Source organism: Apiospora aurea, assembly GCF_038362705.1.
Source record: "Apiospora aurea strain CBS 24483 chromosome Unknown utg000005l_segment0_segment0, whole genome shotgun sequence".
Classification (NCBI taxonomy): domain Eukaryota; kingdom Fungi; phylum Ascomycota; class Sordariomycetes; order Amphisphaeriales; family Apiosporaceae; genus Apiospora; species Apiospora aurea.
Window position 1 is genome coordinate 4,767,187 of NW_027117392.1, and position 18,875 is coordinate 4,786,061.

An 18,875-nucleotide genomic window follows, 5' to 3' on the forward strand; every position below is an offset into this window, starting at 1 on the left:
ATGATAGGTCGGGAGACTGCATATGCCGTGCTTCATCGAGATTCTGGACGTCATGTGCCAAGAGGACTTTTTCCTGGTTGCCTGGGAGCGCCGATCTCGTAGATGAAGCTGCAAAGAGGTGATGCACAGTTCCTGTGTCTTGATATTGCAAAATATCGACACTGAATATATCATATTCAGGGATGCGATGCAAAGATGGGTGCGATAACGGCAAAAAGAAAAAATTCTTGACTCGGCTGGGGCTCGATCCCAGGACCTTCAGTGTGTTAGACTGACGTGATAACCAACTACACCACCAAGCCTTGAATGCTGATTGCTTGATTGTGGGTTGCGTTATCACACGTTCAGTACCGTACTATCCACGCAGGACTCCCTAAGGCAGGGTGAACCGTCACATATCATGAATTAATCGAATCATTGAATATTTTGATAACAGTGTTCAATTGACTGTACCAAATATGTCGGGCTTTTACTACTGTGCGCTGCAGCAAGCGGCTTTGGCTGGGTAGATACCATATCGACCAAATGTCAAAGACTTGTTTATGGTTGTCTACCTACCATGCAAGTATCTATACAAGTCTAAATGTATATAGGGATGCAAATCACTTGGTGAAGACACCCAGGATATGAGGCAGGGTGTGATGCCACTCCTCGTCCTGAGGGTGGCCGACATCGATCTTCTCCCACGGCCCGGCCTCGCGCAGCCACTGCTCAGTCGGCCGGCACAATTGGCAACCACCAAGGAAATGGGGCCAGAATAGGTTCACGAAAGCTATAGCCAAAAAAAGAAACAGAGGCGAACGGATTAGCAAGATTACCCCCTGTATAACGAGCTGCGCAGAAGACGACAAGATAGAAAAGGAAGGGTTTGGTTCTCTTGTTGGTCTTTTTTTTTTTTTTTTCTCCAGCAGTGCGGGGGTGATACGGCCGCACGAAGAAAAAAGAGACAGAAAACAGCCAAAGTACAGAAAACAAGAACAAAAACTCACCTTGATACGTCCGCATCCCCCACCCCTCGTCCCGGCGGACGTGCTCGTAGACGTACCACCGCCCGCCCTTCTTGAGGTAGCCGTACAGCTCGCGCAGGTTCTCGCGCGGCTCCGGGATGCTGCAGAGGCAGAGAACGGAGACGATGCAGTCGACGCTGCCCTTCTCGACCCGGCCGTCCCACCGGGCTGGGTCGTCGAGGTGCTCGATGCCCACCGGCACGATCTCGTACACTCCCTCGAGCCCGGCCGCCTTGATCTTGCGGCGCAGGGCCGCGTGCTGGTCGCGGTTGGGCTCGACGCCGTAGACGCGCGTGATGGGCTCGCGCGCGCTCTTCTTCTTCTTCTTCTGGTCTCGCTGCGTAGTAGTAGCTGTTCCCAACGTCTCTACTGCCTCGATGCCACTGCTGCCAGCGGCGGCTTCCTGCTTCTCCAGTGGCTTGTCCGAGAAGACGTCGACCCAGTTCCCGCTGCCGGCGCCAATCTCGATGATGGTGCCGCCGATGCCCGGGCCGACGGGCTCGTCCACGACGCGGCCGCCGGTGGTGCGGCCCTCGAGCAGCGGGAGCACGCGCACGCCCGCGTTGAGCCGGAGTCGGGGCGCGAACCAGTCCCAGAAGTTGCTGAACCAGGCCTCCTTCAGCCGGGACGGCGAGAGCAGCACGCCGAACTGGCCGTCCCGGACCAGGCGCACGACGGTGCCGGGGAACCAGGAGGCCGCGAGGAACAGGAACTGCCACGGGTTGATGAAGCTCAGCAGGATCTCCTGGATCTGCGCGAGGATTGGCATGGTTGCTGCTGTCGTTACTGTCTGTTTACTTTGAACCTATTGCTTTTGTGGTTAGACTTTTGAACCTCCTTTTTGTTTTCTTCGGGGCGGGTGAGGGATTAGGCCGAGGGTGGATGGAGAATCAACCGGAGAAGCGGGGAAACTCTTACCTAGAAGAACCAGCTTGGTCTACGAAAAGTCCCAGGATAATGCCCGAAACACCAATGTTAGACAGAAGAGGAACACGAATAAGGAGTAATGACGCCAGGAGCGAAGAGAATCCCAAAAGAATTTGTTGGTCTTTAGATGAGATGGGTAGCACACAAGTCGACAAACATAGGTGAGATTCTCCCTGCTAGGCACACATGGGGAACGTGGGTGTGGGAATGGTTCTGGCATTGAGCGAAGGGGGAGAAGCAGCCCCTATATACGCACTTGGCTCTCGGGGCAAGGATGGTGTCCTAGGGGGCCCGGCTTCCGGCCGACTTTTCATTGGACCATGCCAACGCCGTGTGTCAGCTATCGAGAAACACGAACATCGGACCCCACCGCGCTCCTATCGAGCAACTGCCCCCTATCACACACCCCGGAACTAAACAAAAGCAGGCAGGCAGTTAGAGACCAAGGAAGTTGTCTCCGAAGTTCAGTGTGGCCGATTACAAATCGATAAAAGCCTAAGTCCGCAGAAACTAGGCAAGGTGGTATCATCGCAGATCAACCAAACTCCCAGAATGACCCCTAGTTCCCTCCCCCCCCATTCTCCAGATTGTATGCCCATTCACCGTGGCGCCCAGATTCATAAGCAAGAGGGACTTTCATGCCGAACCAACTACTCCTAGCAGTCGATCCGGATAATAGCCTGCTCCAAGTCCTCAAATACCCCCATCCACTCCGCAAGCCTCGCCGTGTCCAGCAGCTCCCGCATCCACAGCCCGCCCTCGAGGATCTTGAGCCTGTCCCTCTGGCCCGGCGTCATCTTGTCGACGGCCGCGAGGAACAGGGCCTGATAGTGCGCCAGGTACGTCTGCGCCTCGTCGCCGGCCTCGGAGGATTTCGTCCTCGGCGTCTCCAGGACGGCTTGGATGATCTCCGCATCACCGTCAGGATGTGCATGCGGTTGGGGAACGACGTGTGCCTGCCCATCTTGCCGTCCAGCTTCTTCAGGAGCCGGCCGATCTGGCTGGCGGCCAGGACCGCCCGGGACCGCCGCCGCGTCGGCGTGTCGTGGTCGTACTTGCCGGTCCGCCCCAGCTCGGCCTCCGCTTGGTCGACCATCCACGTGAAGTCCACGGGCGCATCCCTTCGCATGCTGAGAGGCTCGTCATTGCTGTCTGCAGTTGGCGTTGGAATCGGCGGCGTAATTGGGAAGGGTTTAGTTCCTAAAGTGCTAGGGGGAACCTCGGGGGCTGCGGGGGAAGTTCCGACTGGAGCGCCAGAAGAAGCCACAAAAGGTGTCTCGGGTCCTCGAGATCGGGGTGGAGAAATTATCTGTAGCGGCTTAGGATGGAAGCTGTTCTGTTGAGCTGGAAAACCTGGCTGTGTGATGGCTTTTTCGGGAACGTCGCCGGCTGATTGATCAGATACGCCGCAAGATATGTCCAGCTCTCCGTAAGTGTTCTTGTTGGCACCGTCTTTCTCACCGTGCGAATCGCCCTCTACGCTGACTTGACTGCTGGCAACATGTTGGACATTGTCCCACACGCCGTCCTTGTGCTGTGCAGCTTGCGTGAAATTGCTGTAGTAGTTGGTTGGATTGCAATTGTTCTGAGTATGCATGGTCTGAGATCCTGCGATATTCGGTTCATTTGCAGGCTGTGGTACAAGCTGAGATGTAGCCTGAGTCGCAGACTGATGTTGCAAGGTGGTCTGCGAATAAGGCATGGCGTGAGACTGAAGTGAGGCCCAAGGTTGAGTTGAAGGTTGAGGTGTGTTCTGAGACCGAGGTGGCGTTTGAGGTGCGTCGTACGGTCGTTGTAAATCGAGTTGCGGATATGGCAGACCGTTAGGCTGCATGTTCGGTGGCCGGTTACAACTCACTGGTACTTCGAGGGCCTGGGACGGGGGATTTGGTGACTTTTGTACGTGGAGTCGCTCGATGTCCATCGCGATCTCAGGATCACGCATGGCGGCCTTGGTCATGATGTGAAAGAAGGGAGGCGGAGTGGCCTCGCATGGGTCAAGCTGCCTCAAGGTCTCATGGAAGAATGCTATTCCTCGCGCATTCTCTGATGGTTCTGCCAGAGGTGCAGCTTGGGTCCTTGATCGCCCCGGTTGCAGCTGCTGGGCAGTAGGAGAGGCCGGCGCTCCGAACGTCAACGAGCTCCCCGGCGGACCTGCTGGATGTGGCCGAAACACAGCATCAGTGATTGGCCCCAGGGTTTCATGGTGCCCTGACTGCTGGTTCAGAGATACGGGACTGTCTGCCGTGGTGCCGTGTTGAGGTGCAAGGCCGTGAACAGCAATAGCCTGAGCTGTTCCCAGTGGCATTATATCGTCGAGGTCCTCGTCCAGGGGCTCACACTTGATCTCCGGGCTTGAGGGCATCGAAGGGATGGGTTCTTCTTGGGTCTCCATTCTGACTGTAGAATGCTGATGTTGCCAATCTGTTGAGAGCTCTCTAAGCAGTTCTAATGGTGTATTATACAAGAAACCAACTTTTCGAGTACGAGTGTCGAATTCAGCTCCGCAGAGGAAACTGCAAAAAATCTCGAGATAATCAAGAGCAGCCTAGATTGACAGGTCCTCCGAAAAACAGTACAACGGAAAGCATTCTTATCTTATTATAGTTCCACTCACCAGGGCTTTCTCCGGTTGACTCAGGCCAAGCTACGGGTCGCAGTTTTAACTCCATGTAGAGTTTGGATATAGAGCGGAACGTTTATCCTTCACCCGGGTAGTCACTCTGAGTCTAACGGTCACAGTAGGACATACCTAGACGTTAATGACTGCTTTCACCGTGTAAAGAAGAAAACAAGCAAATACGCAGATGCCAGGAAGCAAATCGTAACAAACGAAAACAATCTTCATTCAATGGTATACTGCCCTAAACCGTAACGCCAACTACCGGTGGGCCCAGGTTTCGCCAAACCGTTACTGCCCTGCTGTGCTGCCGCTGTGTGATCGCTGAAGACACACTGCGATGATGGATAGTGAAAAAATTAAAATAAAAAAATTATATGCCAATTGCCCGTTCCGGGTAATCCACTCCCTACCAGCTCTTCCCATGAATAGAGTCCGCCCCACCAGTTAGCCAAGTTGCGGTCATACTGGCTATCTTCTTTGAAGCCTGTCTCGTCGCATCCCTCGGCCTAACCCCCTCTTCACTGCTGCTAAGACGCCCCCGAGTCTTAGTCTGACTTCCAATGACTGACCACACCGCCATCGTCATCATCATGGCCTAGGTAGAGTTCGATTGCGTATAATGCCATGGTGGTAGACACGTTCACCCATCGCCACACATTACCCCCGGCATCGCCGTCCTTAAGTGTCCATCCCTCGTCCCCGTTGGTGGAAAAGTGCTGAAGCAACAAGCTTGTATATACGGCAATGAGAATCGAGGGCGAGAACCAGGAGAGGAATCCTAACAGTCGATTTGCTCCGTCCGAGTCGTCCAAAGACGGTTCGTCCATGAGTGCTCGCGCACCCGACTCCCTCACTGCGGGGATAATACGGGTCGCACAGTAAAACACAATGATCCGGTACGTGAGAGAGATCATGACTGAAGGCGCAATCGTCTGGAAGGCGGCGTGGAGGAAGCTGAGGGATGAGAAGACCGCCGAGGGCAGAGAGCCCAGCATGTGCATAATAGTCGAATAACTCGCCATGATGATTGGCGGCAAAGGTGGGAAGTCGGCCTGGCTTGATTCATGTTCGGCAGCCGCTGCTGCCGCCTCCGGAGACTGCACGTAGTCCGTAAAGATTTGGTACACGCAGAGGACGACGTAGGCGAAAAGGAGCGAAGATTCGACGGGATTCCCTCGCCCCGTCCCGATGCCTATGGCGCAGAGGAAGAAGGCTGTCGTCACTGTCACCCCGATCATAACCGCATCGACGTTGTTGACTTGTGGGAACAATGCCACACGCCAGAGGAAGTAGACGGAGCTGGCGATGACCGATGCCGAGAATATCAAAAGTATAAGCTGTTCACAGATGGTTAGCATCTGTAGCTTTGGGTGGGACAACGCGCAGCCACAGAGGAAGAGAGAGAACTAATACGTACGACCCAAGTATCACTCCTACCCCGGTTGACAACCCATCTGGTTATTTGTCCTGCTGCCTGGATGACCAAGAGGGTGCAAAAGCCCTCCAACATCTGGAAGACGGGGCTCGAGTACCGCAGGGTCGAGTCCCATGCCCCGATGGTCAAGTCCTCCACAATGCCGCCATCGCCAAAGAAGTATTCTGCCCAGGTGTTGTGCTGTTTCCTGCCGCCGAGGGCCCAGACGGTCCTGGTGACCCAGTCGGTGTTGTTTGCGTCAACGGCGAAGCGGTGCAGGGACCAGATGAGCAGGCCCGGGATGACGATCCACTGGGAGGATTGGATGACCATGGAGATGGACCATCGGAAGCGCGACTTGTCGGGGGTGATGAGCTTCAGGGCGCTGTAGAGGACGTAGAAGAGGAAGAGGGACAGGCTGTAGACCAGCCCGCTATCGCGACCGCCGACATCGAAGGAGATGGGGATGGACAGGACGATAGTCAGCAGGAAGACGGAGCTGAAGACGATACGGAGAAACCACCACATCGGCGCGTTGGTGGTGGCTGCTGCCGCCCCGAGCTAGCGAGGCGTCTGGCCAGGGCTGGAAAGAGGGATTCTTTTTTGTATGTGGAGTCGGACAGCTGACTATGGCTTGGGGGGGGGTTGGTTTCTGCCGGCCAAGTGGTTGGGTTGTGGGTTGGCAGGGTTTGGGCGAGAAGGGGGAGTCTGACTCGCCGGGCGTCGTCGAGGATGGGAGATGGTGGTCCGGCGATTACAAGAAACAGCGAGTTGCTGAATCTGTAGTGGGTGGTGGTAAAGGATTCTTTCTCGCGTGGGTTGAGTTCGCCGAGAAGGACAGAGATTGGTAGGGTGGTATCTGGCTTCGTCTGTCTGTGGTGCCGCCCTCAATCCGCCAGATGTCAAGGCGCGTGCTTTTTTATGGGCAGGAGGGGGTTGGGAAATGGACGATTCTGCTTCTTCTTCTTCTCTGGCTTCTACTTTCCAAACATCCCGTATTAATGGTGGAATTAATTAAGCATCGTAGAAAGTGCTGGACTAACAAATCGATCCAAGGTGGAATTGAAGGAGGAAAAAAAAAAAGAAGGCCTCGCTCGGCGTTGCTGGCTGGCAAATCTTGGGTGGTGTTGATTTTCAGGCGGATGTACTTACTGTAGGTACTGTATATGATACTGGCTGATGGATTGATCGAATTGATCGACCTGGAATCAGTCATCCAAGTATGTTATCGTTATCTCCACGTGGGGAAGCAAGGAACACATCAAATGTGAGGTAAGGGACAAGTCAAGTATCAAGTCCGGCAGGCAGAGGTGAAGTCGTTTCTGACGGGCAGCAAATAGATCTGGTCGCTGGCTGCAGGGGAAAATCTAACCGTGATGGTGAATTGTTAGGGTACATGATGCATGCATATCAATCTGATTTGCTCCAGCCATTCAACGTGCTGCCGTGTCGCGTGCACGCACTGCACGCACTGCACTGCCAAACTACCATTTGATTGCCTATTACTGCCTACTGTACCAGCTCCCACCAGCACCTACCACTGATGAGCCAATCCCCTCCAACTCCAACTCGAGTTAGCCTTGGTTCCTTCACCATCCCTGCTCGCGATGCCGTCACACCTCTTCTCTAACCTACACCGGGACTCGAGCCGGTTCGCACATGTCAAAAACCAAGAAAATCTTTGGGGCCTGGCCGACGACACCAGCATTCTGTTCTGCGATACCAGCTCGCCAGGACGGATCAATCGAAGCGCCGGGCCAAACCACCAGCTGCTTGCGGATTAGCGGCCACTGGTCCCGTCCATCGTGCTTGTAGATCATCTATCATGACCTCCGCACTAGCTTCGATCAGGAGGAGCGGTCAGCTGTCTCACCTTTGCACCCTTCTGCTGTCTCGTCGCTCAGGTTGCGGGACCAGATCACACACTTTTCCGAGATCTACAGTACGACTAGGTACCTAGGTAGGTAGGTCGGTATGTAGGGTAAACCCCCCCAGAACAGCTTCTACGTGATCTGGGACAATCGATTATGGGATATCCAACTATCAACGGAATATCTATCGACGAAATTGCTGGTAGCAATTGGCAGTATGTGCAGTGTTTCCGAAACGTCCGAAAGCACTTGGGTATCGTATCTAGCTATGCGTCTTGCTTTCCTGCGACAAATGAAATAAGTCCAACTATACAGCTCGGGTGGGTAGGCAGGTCCTCAAGGTTCCTGGTCGGCGTCGTCGTCGCGTGTCTCCGTGCCTCAACGAACAGGCAATTTGAGCTTCCCGAAATGAGGCAGCATGGCTTCGATGGACTCGGCTGTGTTGGTTCGATCCTGAAGAACCCGCTTTTTCTTGTTGCAGCTGTTGTCGCCGTCGCCCTTGTTGACACGTCCCTCGTTGTCGTATACCTCCTTGCCTTGGATGACTCTCATCCAAATGCGCATCCCAAGCTGTCGCCGTAGCCCTCCTTGTCTAGGGCCAGCCGAACGGCATCGGCAACATTCTTGGCGTGGTATGTCGGTTGATGGCTTGGCTCTGTACCAGCCTGGTACACTCCGGTCTCGACGAGGATACTGTTCCAGATGGCCCCCATACGCGACTTATACGTGTTCGCGCCAACAATGTCGCTGTCGGGGTTGTCGCCGATCATATAGACAGTTTTGATCGCGGGAGGGCCTCCGCCGCCGCTGCCATCCTCCGTGTTCTGGCTACGGTACATCTTTTCGTGGAATGCCTTCAGCATCCTCTCGCCGTACGTATACGTGGTTTCGCTGGGCTTACCAATGCTTGTGCACTCGAGTTTGGCCTCTCCTTTAGTCGAGTAGCGCCAGAGGCCCTCGAGACACTCGCGGAATGCGCCCTGCGCGAACCGCGGCTGGTGGTACTCCGTAACCCAATTAAAATCTGGGTTGGAGAAGTACAGCTTGGGCTGTTTATCCTGGAGATAGCCGTTGCTGTGGAGCTTCACGTCTCCTGCCTCGGTCGACTTATTGCCAAAGAAGCCGCCACACGATAGGAGCAGGTCGTGTATGACTTGCAAGTCCATGCACCAGTCTCTCGACGATGACCAGACCAAGATGGCTGCGATTGCCTTCGTTTTGAGGTCCGGTGTTGGACGGCCGTGGGCGCTGTGGTGCTGTGCGGTCAGCTCGGGGAATGGGTGACAATTATCCCACCCGACAAACAGATCAGAAGAGGTAATCACGTCGTTGAAACCGTACGCCTCGGCTACGTTCCTGATCTGGTTGCCCTCACCACCGACGACCAGGATCCTCCTATTGCGGTATATGGGCACTAGATCGTGAAAGGGACTGTGTGACTGGACGAACTGGTCGGGGTCGATGTCGACGCCGAGACGGGCACTGACCTTGGCTGCATGATCCTTCTCCGTCAGTCCCCCACCATTGGTGAGGAAGATGTAGGGAATCTTCAACTTCTGGAGCAGGCGTATGGCTTCACTAGCGCCCGGGAGGGGCTCTTTGCCCTTTACCAAGACTCCGTCGATGTCGAAAGCGAAGGCAATGGTGGATTTCTGTGCAGGCTCTCGAGGCATGTCGGGGAAATACTGCTTGACGATGGTTGTAAGGTTCGGTGTCCCTTTACCAGTTGCTTGCACCTTTCGGCTCATGCTGTCAGGGACCGCCAGGGTCGCAAATGTTCTGGATGGGGGTTTGAGGACGCCATCTTCGCCTCTTGACTACCGATGGCTTGTCGCAGTTTCTCGGCGAAGGACTGGTTTCCTCCAAAGGTCCGGCAGTTGGGGTGTTTGCCCTGTATTGCTCCGCAGCGCCGAAGGATGACGAATCCCAGGTAGTGATCTATGTTTACGCTCGGTGAACTGTCGATACAGGCGGTAAAGGTAAGGGTCAGCCAAGAGTGTCTTGACTGTAGACTGATCGTGAAGGAAGATTGATCTGGCCGCCGGCGGTTTGTGCTGTTGATAGACGTTATCGAGTGGTTTTATATTAGATATCCGGTATTGAGAGCATTCGAAGTCCCCGTATTAAGTACTATTCATTTTCCTATAGTAGTGATTATAATGGCTGGTTAATAAAAGTGTTAGTATAGTATATTTTTAACATCCAAGAGAGATCACATCTGGAGGTGCTCACCAGAGATTCCATGTTTGTGCATCACCTTTCCGCTGTCAAGCCCTTAATGGAAGCAATCAAGGATAACTGCCTGTGAAAAGTAAAAGCCTCTGCTCTGTCGACCGGGGTATGCTGTTTTGACAGAAACAGTGGGCGAAGCGAAGGCGACTGTTTGCTGTATACACACAGAGACTCGATTGCACGAAAGATACCGGTGCTCCTGGAGGGAAGCAGAGCAAAAGAAGCACAAACAGCAACACAACAAGCAAGCAAGCTGAGATACGCGCACTTGGAATCGACTCATGAACCCACGGCGAGAAACAATGTTCTGCCCGGCCGCCGCAGCGAACCGTGGCAGAGAGTAATGAACAACAGATGATCCAATACATAGACTGCTCCTGGGTGTGTCTTGCCTGCCTTTCCTCATTCTCCGCTTTGGTCCGTACGTGGGTGATATTTCGTGACCACTTTGCCTCTCTCTCTCTCTCCCCCCTTCCGTCCGAGTCAGTCGCCACTGTGCGTCGATTCAAGCCTAGACCGTCATATGATACAGTAAATCCTGTCAACTCCCCAAGTGCTGTGTTCACTGACAGGTATCTAGTCCCGGAGCTGGGCTGGGCTCTGCCGCAGAACTGTTCTGCATCCTCTCCTCTCGGGTTGTGCCCTCTTGGCATATAGCCCCTTTTTTAGCCCCCGGATGCCCATCACGCACTAGCAAAGGCTTATATCTACTCACCACCGCCAAGCAACGCCAAAAGGCCCGGTTCAGCCAAGTGACGATACGTGAATTTCAAACAGGTTAGCATACACTTAGCTTGGCAGCATCTTCAACCGTGAAGTCGGACATGGAGCATTGCCATCCACCACAGGCATTTGACCGATCTTCGGACTATCATGTCATCTAGAGTTGCGAACCGTCACTTCAGAGCAGGCTTGAGTTGAGGCTCGTTTGGATTATGAGGACAAGTCACTTCATCGGGAATAGGTCGTTTCAGCAAAGCTGGGAAAGATCAGAGCATCGATTTTGAGATGACACGAGATAAAGAAGAACTATCTACATAGGTTCCCATCTAAAGCCCGATGCGCATATCGTGTGAAGAATGAGAAGATGAAAAAACAAAGGTCCCAGAATGTCATCGCAGATGCATCATGAATGCTTTTGGGGGGTTTTCTCCAAAAACCACGGGACTGAACAACCCTCCATCCTCGGCCATGACAGCCGTTGTCGAGGTCCTGCCGCGCCCTTCCCCTTATACTGATCACTGACCGATCGGGAAGATCAGTCATCCTCCAGGGATAAGTGAGGTTCTGATGGTGATGAAAGGGGAAATCATTGACGCCGTCCAGTAACCGGGTATGCAATCGCCGTGCAAACGCCCACCCCATTCCTATCCGTGTCCGATTTTTCCGAAGAAACTCCATCCGTCCGTCCGGGGAATAAGAAGAATACAGGAGGGGGTATTGAAGAGGGTTTCCATTCCCATCGCTGACCAAAAAGAGGTCATATCGGGGCGCGCGTATGTGCAAGGTCAAAGGGAGGGTTGCCCCCGTCCCGACTGACTACCGCCGGCCACCGTCATGCAACTCCGTAGATATGCAGAGAATGACGTATGAAAAGAAGGAAATGTAGAAATCAAACGCTGAAGGGAGTATCTCTAGTTCGTAGAAATCCCGTTGACTGATTCGTGTCAACCCGCGTTAAGCGGGATGTAGGTATGAGTATAGCCGAGTGTCCTCGAGCCTGTCTCTACCATTTCTGTTGTTGTTTGTGCACATATTAACCAAGGAAGTAAAGGGGTATGTGCTCCCATCGTGGTCTAGTTCATCGTTTCGTAAGGGAAAAGAGAGAAGTCGTCGTAAGGAAGCGAAAGAGGAAAAGGACGCATACACATGTCCAGTTAGAGACGATCGTGTGGGTCAATGTATAGATACAATGAAGAGTAGAGAATGAGAAACGAAAGGCCCAATATGAGCAGAGGGGTAAATGTTGTACACGGTGCCACGTATGGGGGCCGGTCGGTTGAAGACTGGACCCAAGTTTCGGGAGGGAAAATGGCCTAGCGGCGGGTGTTGTACATCGACATCGACTGCATGCGGTTGTGGCCGAGCTGGCTGTTGTCGAAAGAAGTATTGCGTACTCCGGATGCGTGCATATCAGACGGAGAGCTTCGGGGCACCAGCTGAGGCACAGCAGAGGTGCTCTGATGGCGAGAGTGACGAACAGAACCGTATGCCGAGGTGGGAGCCTGTGCAGGAGAGGCCCAGAGCTGCTGAGTCTGGTACTGGCGGTTCATGGGCATGTCGTCGTAATAGCCGGGCGGGCCAGTAGTGGAACCGAAGCCACCATCGTTGCGCAGGTACGTGTTGTCGTAGGCAGTAGGATCAGGGTAGTTCTGAGGCATAGTAGGATACGAAACAGTTGAGGGCGAACGGAACGTGAAGTTCGAGTTATTATGCTGGCATGTACCCATCTCGGACTGCGATCGCTGGTGGATGGGTCTCGACGGCTCCATCTGGTTGGTCATGGCCTGCATCGGCTGACGGACAGCTGAGGGGGTGGGCAGAGGCCCTCCAAGGCTGTAATGAGCGTTTCTGCCATCATCCTCCTCGTAGAAGCTGTCCTCGGTCTGCGTCTCACGGATATTTGCAAAGGCAGGTCGGTGAGGCAGCTGGTGGTGCATACGACCCATCGTGGGCACGGCTCTCTCGGGCACCTGGGCCAGGCCAATCGAAGGACGACGCTCGCCATAGGAACCGAATTCCGTCACTCTCTGGCGCTTGTCGATGGGAGAAGTGTGGAGGGCATCGTAGTAGTTCTGCTGGCTGCTGCGTCGCGTCATGGGAGGAGGCAAGGGCACACCGACCGACTGGGACCGCTTGTGGGAATTGGCATTGCTCGTCTTTCGCTTCACAACCACTTTGCTCTTGCCATCTTCCGGCATGTCGGTGCTGATATTAGGCAAGATCTCGATGTCGGGGATCTGCGTCAAGCGGTTCTGATCCATCTCACTCTTCAAGTGAGCGACAATCTCCTCGATCTGCTCTGTGGCATAACCACTGCCACATTTGCTCAGTAGCCAGGCGGGTACAGCGGTGCCATTGAGGACTGCGCGATCAATAGTCTCGTCATCGTCGTCGCTCTCATCGCGGTAGGGCCGCTTCTTGCCAGAGGTTCCCTTGTCGTCCAGGCGCTTCTGCTCACGCTTCCGTACAGAGAGAGACCAGTCTTGGACGACACCGGACTGGCCAGCTCGCTTGTTGTCGTCGCTCCAGGACTGAACGCGCTGGATTTGCTTCTGGACAAGTTCGCATTGGATCTTGGCCCATTCTTGGGCATTGCGGTAGCGGCTGCGCTGATAATGCTTGCGGCAGAAATGAACCCATACATGCTGCGGAATCATGCGAGTACACAACTTGTTGCGACCAAAGATGTGTGAAATGGCCTTGCGCGGCTGGGAGCCGGTGTCACAGTTGTCCATGTACATACATTTTATGTCTGAACTTGTTGAAGCAACCGTGTTGTCGACTGGCGAAGCTGAGAGAGCGTCCATGTTGTAGCTCGAGCGAATGTCGCCTTGGTGCGAGGGAGGTGGTGTCGGCTGAAACGTCTGGGGCAAAGAAGGGAATATCTGATCTATCGCACCAATTGCTGCAAAGTCCGGCGCAGAGAGTGCCCTCTTGTGGACTTTGGAGAGATCCGGTGGTGCGAGATAGGACAAGTCTGGTCTGAAATCTCTGGTGCTTAAGTAACTGTTAGCAAAAGATGCTTCGGGTCAGGATAAAGACGAAAGACTGAATAATGCGGGACGGAAGTGAACGCCGATGAGCAGACCAGAGAAAGAGGGATCTTTATAAAGGGTCGGCGGGTATTGAATGCATCGTCGATTGCGAGGGATTGAATTCATGAGTGACAAGTGAATACATCGACGATTGGAGGGGAAGGCACGCGATAAGCAACTCGCCGACCAAAACGGAAGGCACGGGATGGGCAGCTTTCGAGATGAAAGGGGAAGAAGACACGGCCAACCAGCTCCAGATCACTCGTCACTCGTTACTCGTCACTCGACGCCCACGGCCGAAAGCACAAAGTAAGAGTCTCGTCGACGGGAGTCTCGTCGCCGGGCCCAAGGGAAGGAACGGGATAATAACGGGATAAGAAAGCGGAACAAACGGAAAAGGAAAAGCGAACGACCGACAACAAAGGCACGGAAGAATCATCTTCGCGCCGCTCGCTGGTCACGGCGAGGGCACGGCGAATTCATCGCGAGGCCACTCGACGAGGGAAAGGGGGCTGGGGTATAGGGTACGCCACTGCAGACCCAGGGAAAAATCCAAGTCCTCACTGGCGAGGACAGGGGGAAGGCGCAGGGTAACGCGAGGTGGCGGCCGAAGACACAAGTCTGAACACCCACAGAACACTAGCTATCCGTACTCACTGGACCCAAGGGATAAGGGGATAAAGAAACACTTGCAACTATAGGGAAACCAACTTGCCAACTAGCTGCCAAACCAAAGCTGTGATGGTGACTGTGGTGCTGCGATTGCGACACAGACCCCCCCTTTCATCCAGCTAGGATGGCTGTGGGGAAAACGCTGATGTGCCAACTTCGGCTATGGCTGTAATGATCAGATTTTTCTTACTGAAGAGAAAACCGCTGGGAGGACCGCACAGAATATCTGATATTTGCGAGAAGCAAGATGAAAAAGAACCTGGTGTTGAGAACAGTGAAGGATTGGATGTTGTGCAGATGGGTGGATGTTGGGGCAGAACCAACAATGGGAGAATCGAGTCGAGAGAAACAAATTATAGGCAGTGGGAAAAGTATAGGATGCATTCACAGTCGCCAGAGAGTCTTGCCGCAATTGCTTAACGTGAATACAGAGGCAACTGGACGTGAAGGCTGGTGACAATTGGTGATGCAGGTGCTGGTCAAGGCAGGCACGTGGAGGACTACCCCCATTTTGATCATCCCAATCGAGGTCTTCGTGACCAAAAAAAGGTACCGGTTCATGTCAAAGAGGGGCACTTAGGCTGGTTTTAGTAACTTACTTTGTCATATCTTGTTCGCTCATCCGATCTGCCCCCTGGATGCCCTGCATACCCCGCGACATCAGCATCGCGTCCGAGGGCGAACCGGGCCTCCTGCCCCCTGCTGCGGCACCGACGTCGGATCGTCCGAGCCCATGCCAGACGGCGAGAAGCCGCCGCCGTCCCGATTCGACGCCCGCCGCGTGTTGTCCATGACGGACATGCGGCTCACGGCCGAGTCGAGGTTGTCGCAGCTCGCGTCGAGCGTGACCATGTCGCTGAGGCCGGCTCCGATCTGGAACCCGCTCACGGTGGACATGGACGAGAACCGCGAGTGCGACGCCGAGTTGGCCGATGAGGTGTATGATGACAGGCTGCTGTGGCTGTCGGAGAATTTGTGCCGCAGGGACTCGGGGCTCGCCGTGTCCACGGGCGACTCGCCCTGTATCGCCGTCATCTGCACGTTCGGCTGCTGCGTCGACTTGATATCCAGCGTCAACCCCAACGAATAACCACCGGCGTCCCATGGCGTCCTGCTGCGGTTAGAGGCCCTCGACTCGCACGTGCGCCTCGGAGGTGTCTTTTCTGGCGACGGGGTGGGCACTATCGACGAGCATGCCGTCGACCCGTCTATCACCGATTGTGTGGGTGTAGGGCCGGAAGAGCCCTCCTGTTCTGCTCGCTTCGCCGCTCCCGACGTGTTCAACATGGCTGTAACGTCCATTATGGGTCTGGAAGACGGCGCGAGCTTTGCAGGTTGTTGTTAGCTGCGGAGCAACCAGTGCTTTCGAATCCGGCCAGTGTCAAACTGAGATGTGTTGAGCTATTTTTCCTTTTCGTCCAGAAACAGTCCGATCCTTTTGAGATATGCCACCGAAGACCGGTATTCCTCCAAAATTCCGGTTAAGCTGAAGTGTCCAAAAGCACTATCAGACTTAATAATAATCACGCTCAGTCCAGTAGCGATGATGAGTCGTTTGATGTCGTTTTTTCCCCACGCAAAAATAAAAGTCGTCGACACGTACTGTTCCAAGCTCCTGGATGTCGTGCTATGCTGTCAGTCGTCGTCGTATATGATGGAACCTGATCCGGTGTTCTTCCTCTCTAAGGTCGACGAACAGGCCCCGGGTGCAGTCGTCTAAAAGGATTGCTGCTTGAGCACTCCAACTACCAGAGAGGGATAATGTGCTGCTGCTGGAGAGACGAATCCAAAGGGGGAGGGACAGTTGGGCAGGAGGTAGGAAAAAGAGGACCCTGAGCGGGCTATAGGTGTGGGATTCGTCCGTCTTTTGATACTCGGACGGGGGGATCTCCTGTGGGATGAGATTATCAGAAGAGTGGTGGGATCGACGTGAACTGTCCGCACTGGCATGGGCAAACGGATCGAAACAGCCGAAACAACAGCATGGGGCAGCAGGGCTGTGGATGCGAGAGTCTAGATAACACAACCAGGTCAAGCAGCCCGTGCTGATGAATCGGATCAACGGAGAACCGAAGGGAGGAAACAAAAGAGCAGAGATGGCCTCCTCTTGCTGTTAGACGGGACAATACTTGAGACGTACGTCTTATTCAAGAGAGTGGCCGTGTCGTTTCCTTGTACGAAATCCAAGAACGGAGAAGGATGAGATGAGGGTTTCCCTTTTGCACTGATCCCATTCACCTCCTGGCTGGCCGACTCAAGGTAATATCTGAAACAAGACAGGTGAAGACGAGAAGGGGAGGGAGACTCGGGGAGGGTGGTGGGCTGGCTTCCAGCGCACTAGTGTGAGCGAGTGATGATAGTCAGATGCGGCAGACCGTCAACAGGGCCACGACGACCAGCATGTACAGAGCAGTCGACGATATTGGCCACGAAATGAAGGGGACCGCTGCAAGTAGGACCAAGGATAGGGCGAGTAGGACAAGCACGAAGATGGCCAAAAAGAAAGGACAGGGTATCGATCTGAAAGGCAGGGGAAGACGGGGAGGCTGTGCTAGTGTTGCATGAACATAGGGCAGCATCTGAAGACAATAGCGGTTTGAAGTCTGAGTGGGAGAGGATGACTGGGGTATCCGAGGAGGAACGGAGTCGTACTCTGTCGAGGCTAAAGCTCTTTGGGCACTGATAGGAAAGTCTCTTGCAAAGTGTATAGTCGTGAACAGCCTAGAGGGACAGCGGAAGGGAACAGACAAGAGCTGGTGTGTGAAGAGAAGGCAAAGGCAGGCCATGTTCATTCCGCGCACAAGTATTGTAGGATCCGTACTGTACTTTTTGGGGTATGGAGGACGACTTACGACCAGCGTTCCCATGCCGAGCGAGAGACTTAGTCAAGGTTCCTCCTGCGGCTACACAGAGATACTTCACACTCTGCATTGCGTCGAGGGGGTGGGCAGCGATGTTTGGCATTCCCCACAATAGGTTTGGGCCTGCGGTCAACAATTCCCCGGTTGGCTGTTTTAGATCCAGGCCCCAGGGAAGCTGCCAGGATGCAGCCTGTCCTGGGACGGCGACAGGGGTGCATCCTTTTTTTTCCTGGTCTGGCTGCGGTGGGTGCGGGTGCTGGTTATCTTGTCTGATTCGGGCCTGACGAGAATATGCCGGTCGTTTTGGAAGAACCAAAATCCCTGGCGCTTTATTTTTTTCTTCTTCTTTTTATCTGGTCCAAGGGCAAAGGAAAAGGGCAAGGGCAAGGGCAAGGGAAAGGGAAAGGGAAAGGGAAAGGGTCCGGCAAAAGATCATGGCGTCAGGTTGCTCGTCTGAACCGTGATCAGCGCAGGGTACGGCCCGACCAGGGGTGTTTGAGAATTCCCAATTTGGAAGAGGCCCCCCGGACAAGGCCCCCAGGCCCCCTCTCCGGGCACAGGCTGGCTGGCTGGCTGGCTGGCTGGCCGTGTCGCTCTGTGTTCTGAGGCTCGTGGAAGACGACAACGTTGTTCCAGAAGAACGCCCTGCTCCGTCCCCGGTGCGACGTAGGTTCGATTGGCGGTTGCAAGAATAGTGGGAAGACTGCAGCGCGATTGTGCAATAGCAGGAGATATTATGATAGTATAGTGATTAACGCCCTCACTTGTGACTTGGGGCGCAGGCGTTCCAAAAACCAAAGATCTGCAGGCTGAGACCTGGCAATCGGCTTGAAACCTCAGTACGAACGACCTCTTTTCCTGTCGACCTCGGTTACACTGGGCCGTGCCGCACATGCCCTCGCCCAGGACCGCCCAGGACATGGCCAGAGAGTTGCGCGATCTGTGACCGGATTAGCCTCTGGCCGATAGATACATAGAGATGTCCGGATGCTGGCAGAGAGAAGCCAGCAAAGTATTTCATTTCCATCCAGATATTGGGCCACTACGGCTCCCACTACGACTATTAGGGTCAAATCGACACAATGGGCCGGGAGAAGCCGACTGCGCCCACCATGACGACGGCTTAGTCGAAGGCTAGCCCTGGGATCGCGCTGCCGATTGATTCGGAGCTGCTGTAGCTTAACTGTACGTACGTGACTAAGGGTCCAGTGCTTTTATTAGTACTTGCATCGACGTGTTAGGTTAGTCGTAGAAAGCGAAGAAAGGCCGCATCCAGCGCATTTGTAGTCAAGCAATGGATGGGCATGAGGAGTTCCAGCAGCAATCGCCGTGGTCGTTGTTGTCATCCCTGCCGCCACCATGTGTCACGGGCTAATCTATGTAACAAATCAATTGATGGACGGATTGATTGAACAAATTAATCGGATACATGCGCGCAATATGCACACACAGCATCTGTGATTGATGGCCGGCCAAGCCGTCAATGTCCTGCCACGGCGCTGCCAATGCC

At 54.2% G+C, this 18,875-nt stretch overlaps 5 protein-coding genes across 5 annotated transcripts; all 5 read right to left on the reverse strand.

Annotated features, from left to right (window-relative positions):
* Positions 1-602: 602 nt before the first annotated feature.
* Positions 603-1,776, reverse strand: PG986_008018 (S-adenosyl-L-methionine-dependent methyltransferase; the record flags this gene model as incomplete). The annotated part of the gene is made up of 2 exons (XM_066844240.1): positions 603-772; positions 990-1,776. The coding sequence occupies 2 exons, from the start codon at positions 1,774-1,776 to the stop codon at positions 603-605; spliced, it is 957 nt and encodes a 318-aa protein (XP_066700352.1).
* Positions 1,777-2,627: 851 nt separating this feature from the next.
* Positions 2,628-4,329, reverse strand: PG986_008019 (uncharacterized protein; the record flags this gene model as incomplete). The annotated part of the gene is made up of 2 exons (XM_066844241.1): positions 2,628-2,832; positions 2,885-4,329. The coding sequence occupies 2 exons, from the start codon at positions 4,327-4,329 to the stop codon at positions 2,628-2,630; spliced, it is 1,650 nt and encodes a 549-aa protein (XP_066700353.1).
* A 773-nt stretch (positions 4,330-5,102) lies between these two features.
* Positions 5,103-6,499, reverse strand: PG986_008020 (uncharacterized protein; the record flags this gene model as incomplete). The annotated part of the gene is made up of 2 exons (XM_066844242.1): positions 5,103-5,894; positions 5,975-6,499. 2 exons carry the CDS (start codon positions 6,497-6,499, stop codon positions 5,103-5,105), a joined length of 1,317 nt encoding a protein of 438 aa, XP_066700354.1.
* A 1,891-nt stretch (positions 6,500-8,390) lies between these two features.
* PG986_008021 (had superfamily protein) lies at positions 8,391-9,590 on the reverse strand (the record flags this gene model as incomplete). The annotated part of the gene is made up of 1 exon (XM_066844243.1): positions 8,391-9,590. The coding sequence occupies one exon, from the start codon at positions 9,588-9,590 to the stop codon at positions 8,391-8,393; it is 1,200 nt and encodes a 399-aa protein (XP_066700355.1).
* A 2,520-nt stretch (positions 9,591-12,110) lies between these two features.
* On the reverse strand, positions 12,111-17,371 carry PG986_008022 (uncharacterized protein; the record flags this gene model as incomplete). The annotated part of the gene is made up of 4 exons (XM_066844244.1): positions 12,111-13,788; positions 15,104-15,147; positions 15,216-15,830; positions 17,357-17,371. 4 exons carry the CDS (start codon positions 17,369-17,371, stop codon positions 12,111-12,113), a joined length of 2,352 nt encoding a protein of 783 aa, XP_066700356.1.
* Between the last annotated feature and the right edge of the window lie 1,504 nt (positions 17,372-18,875).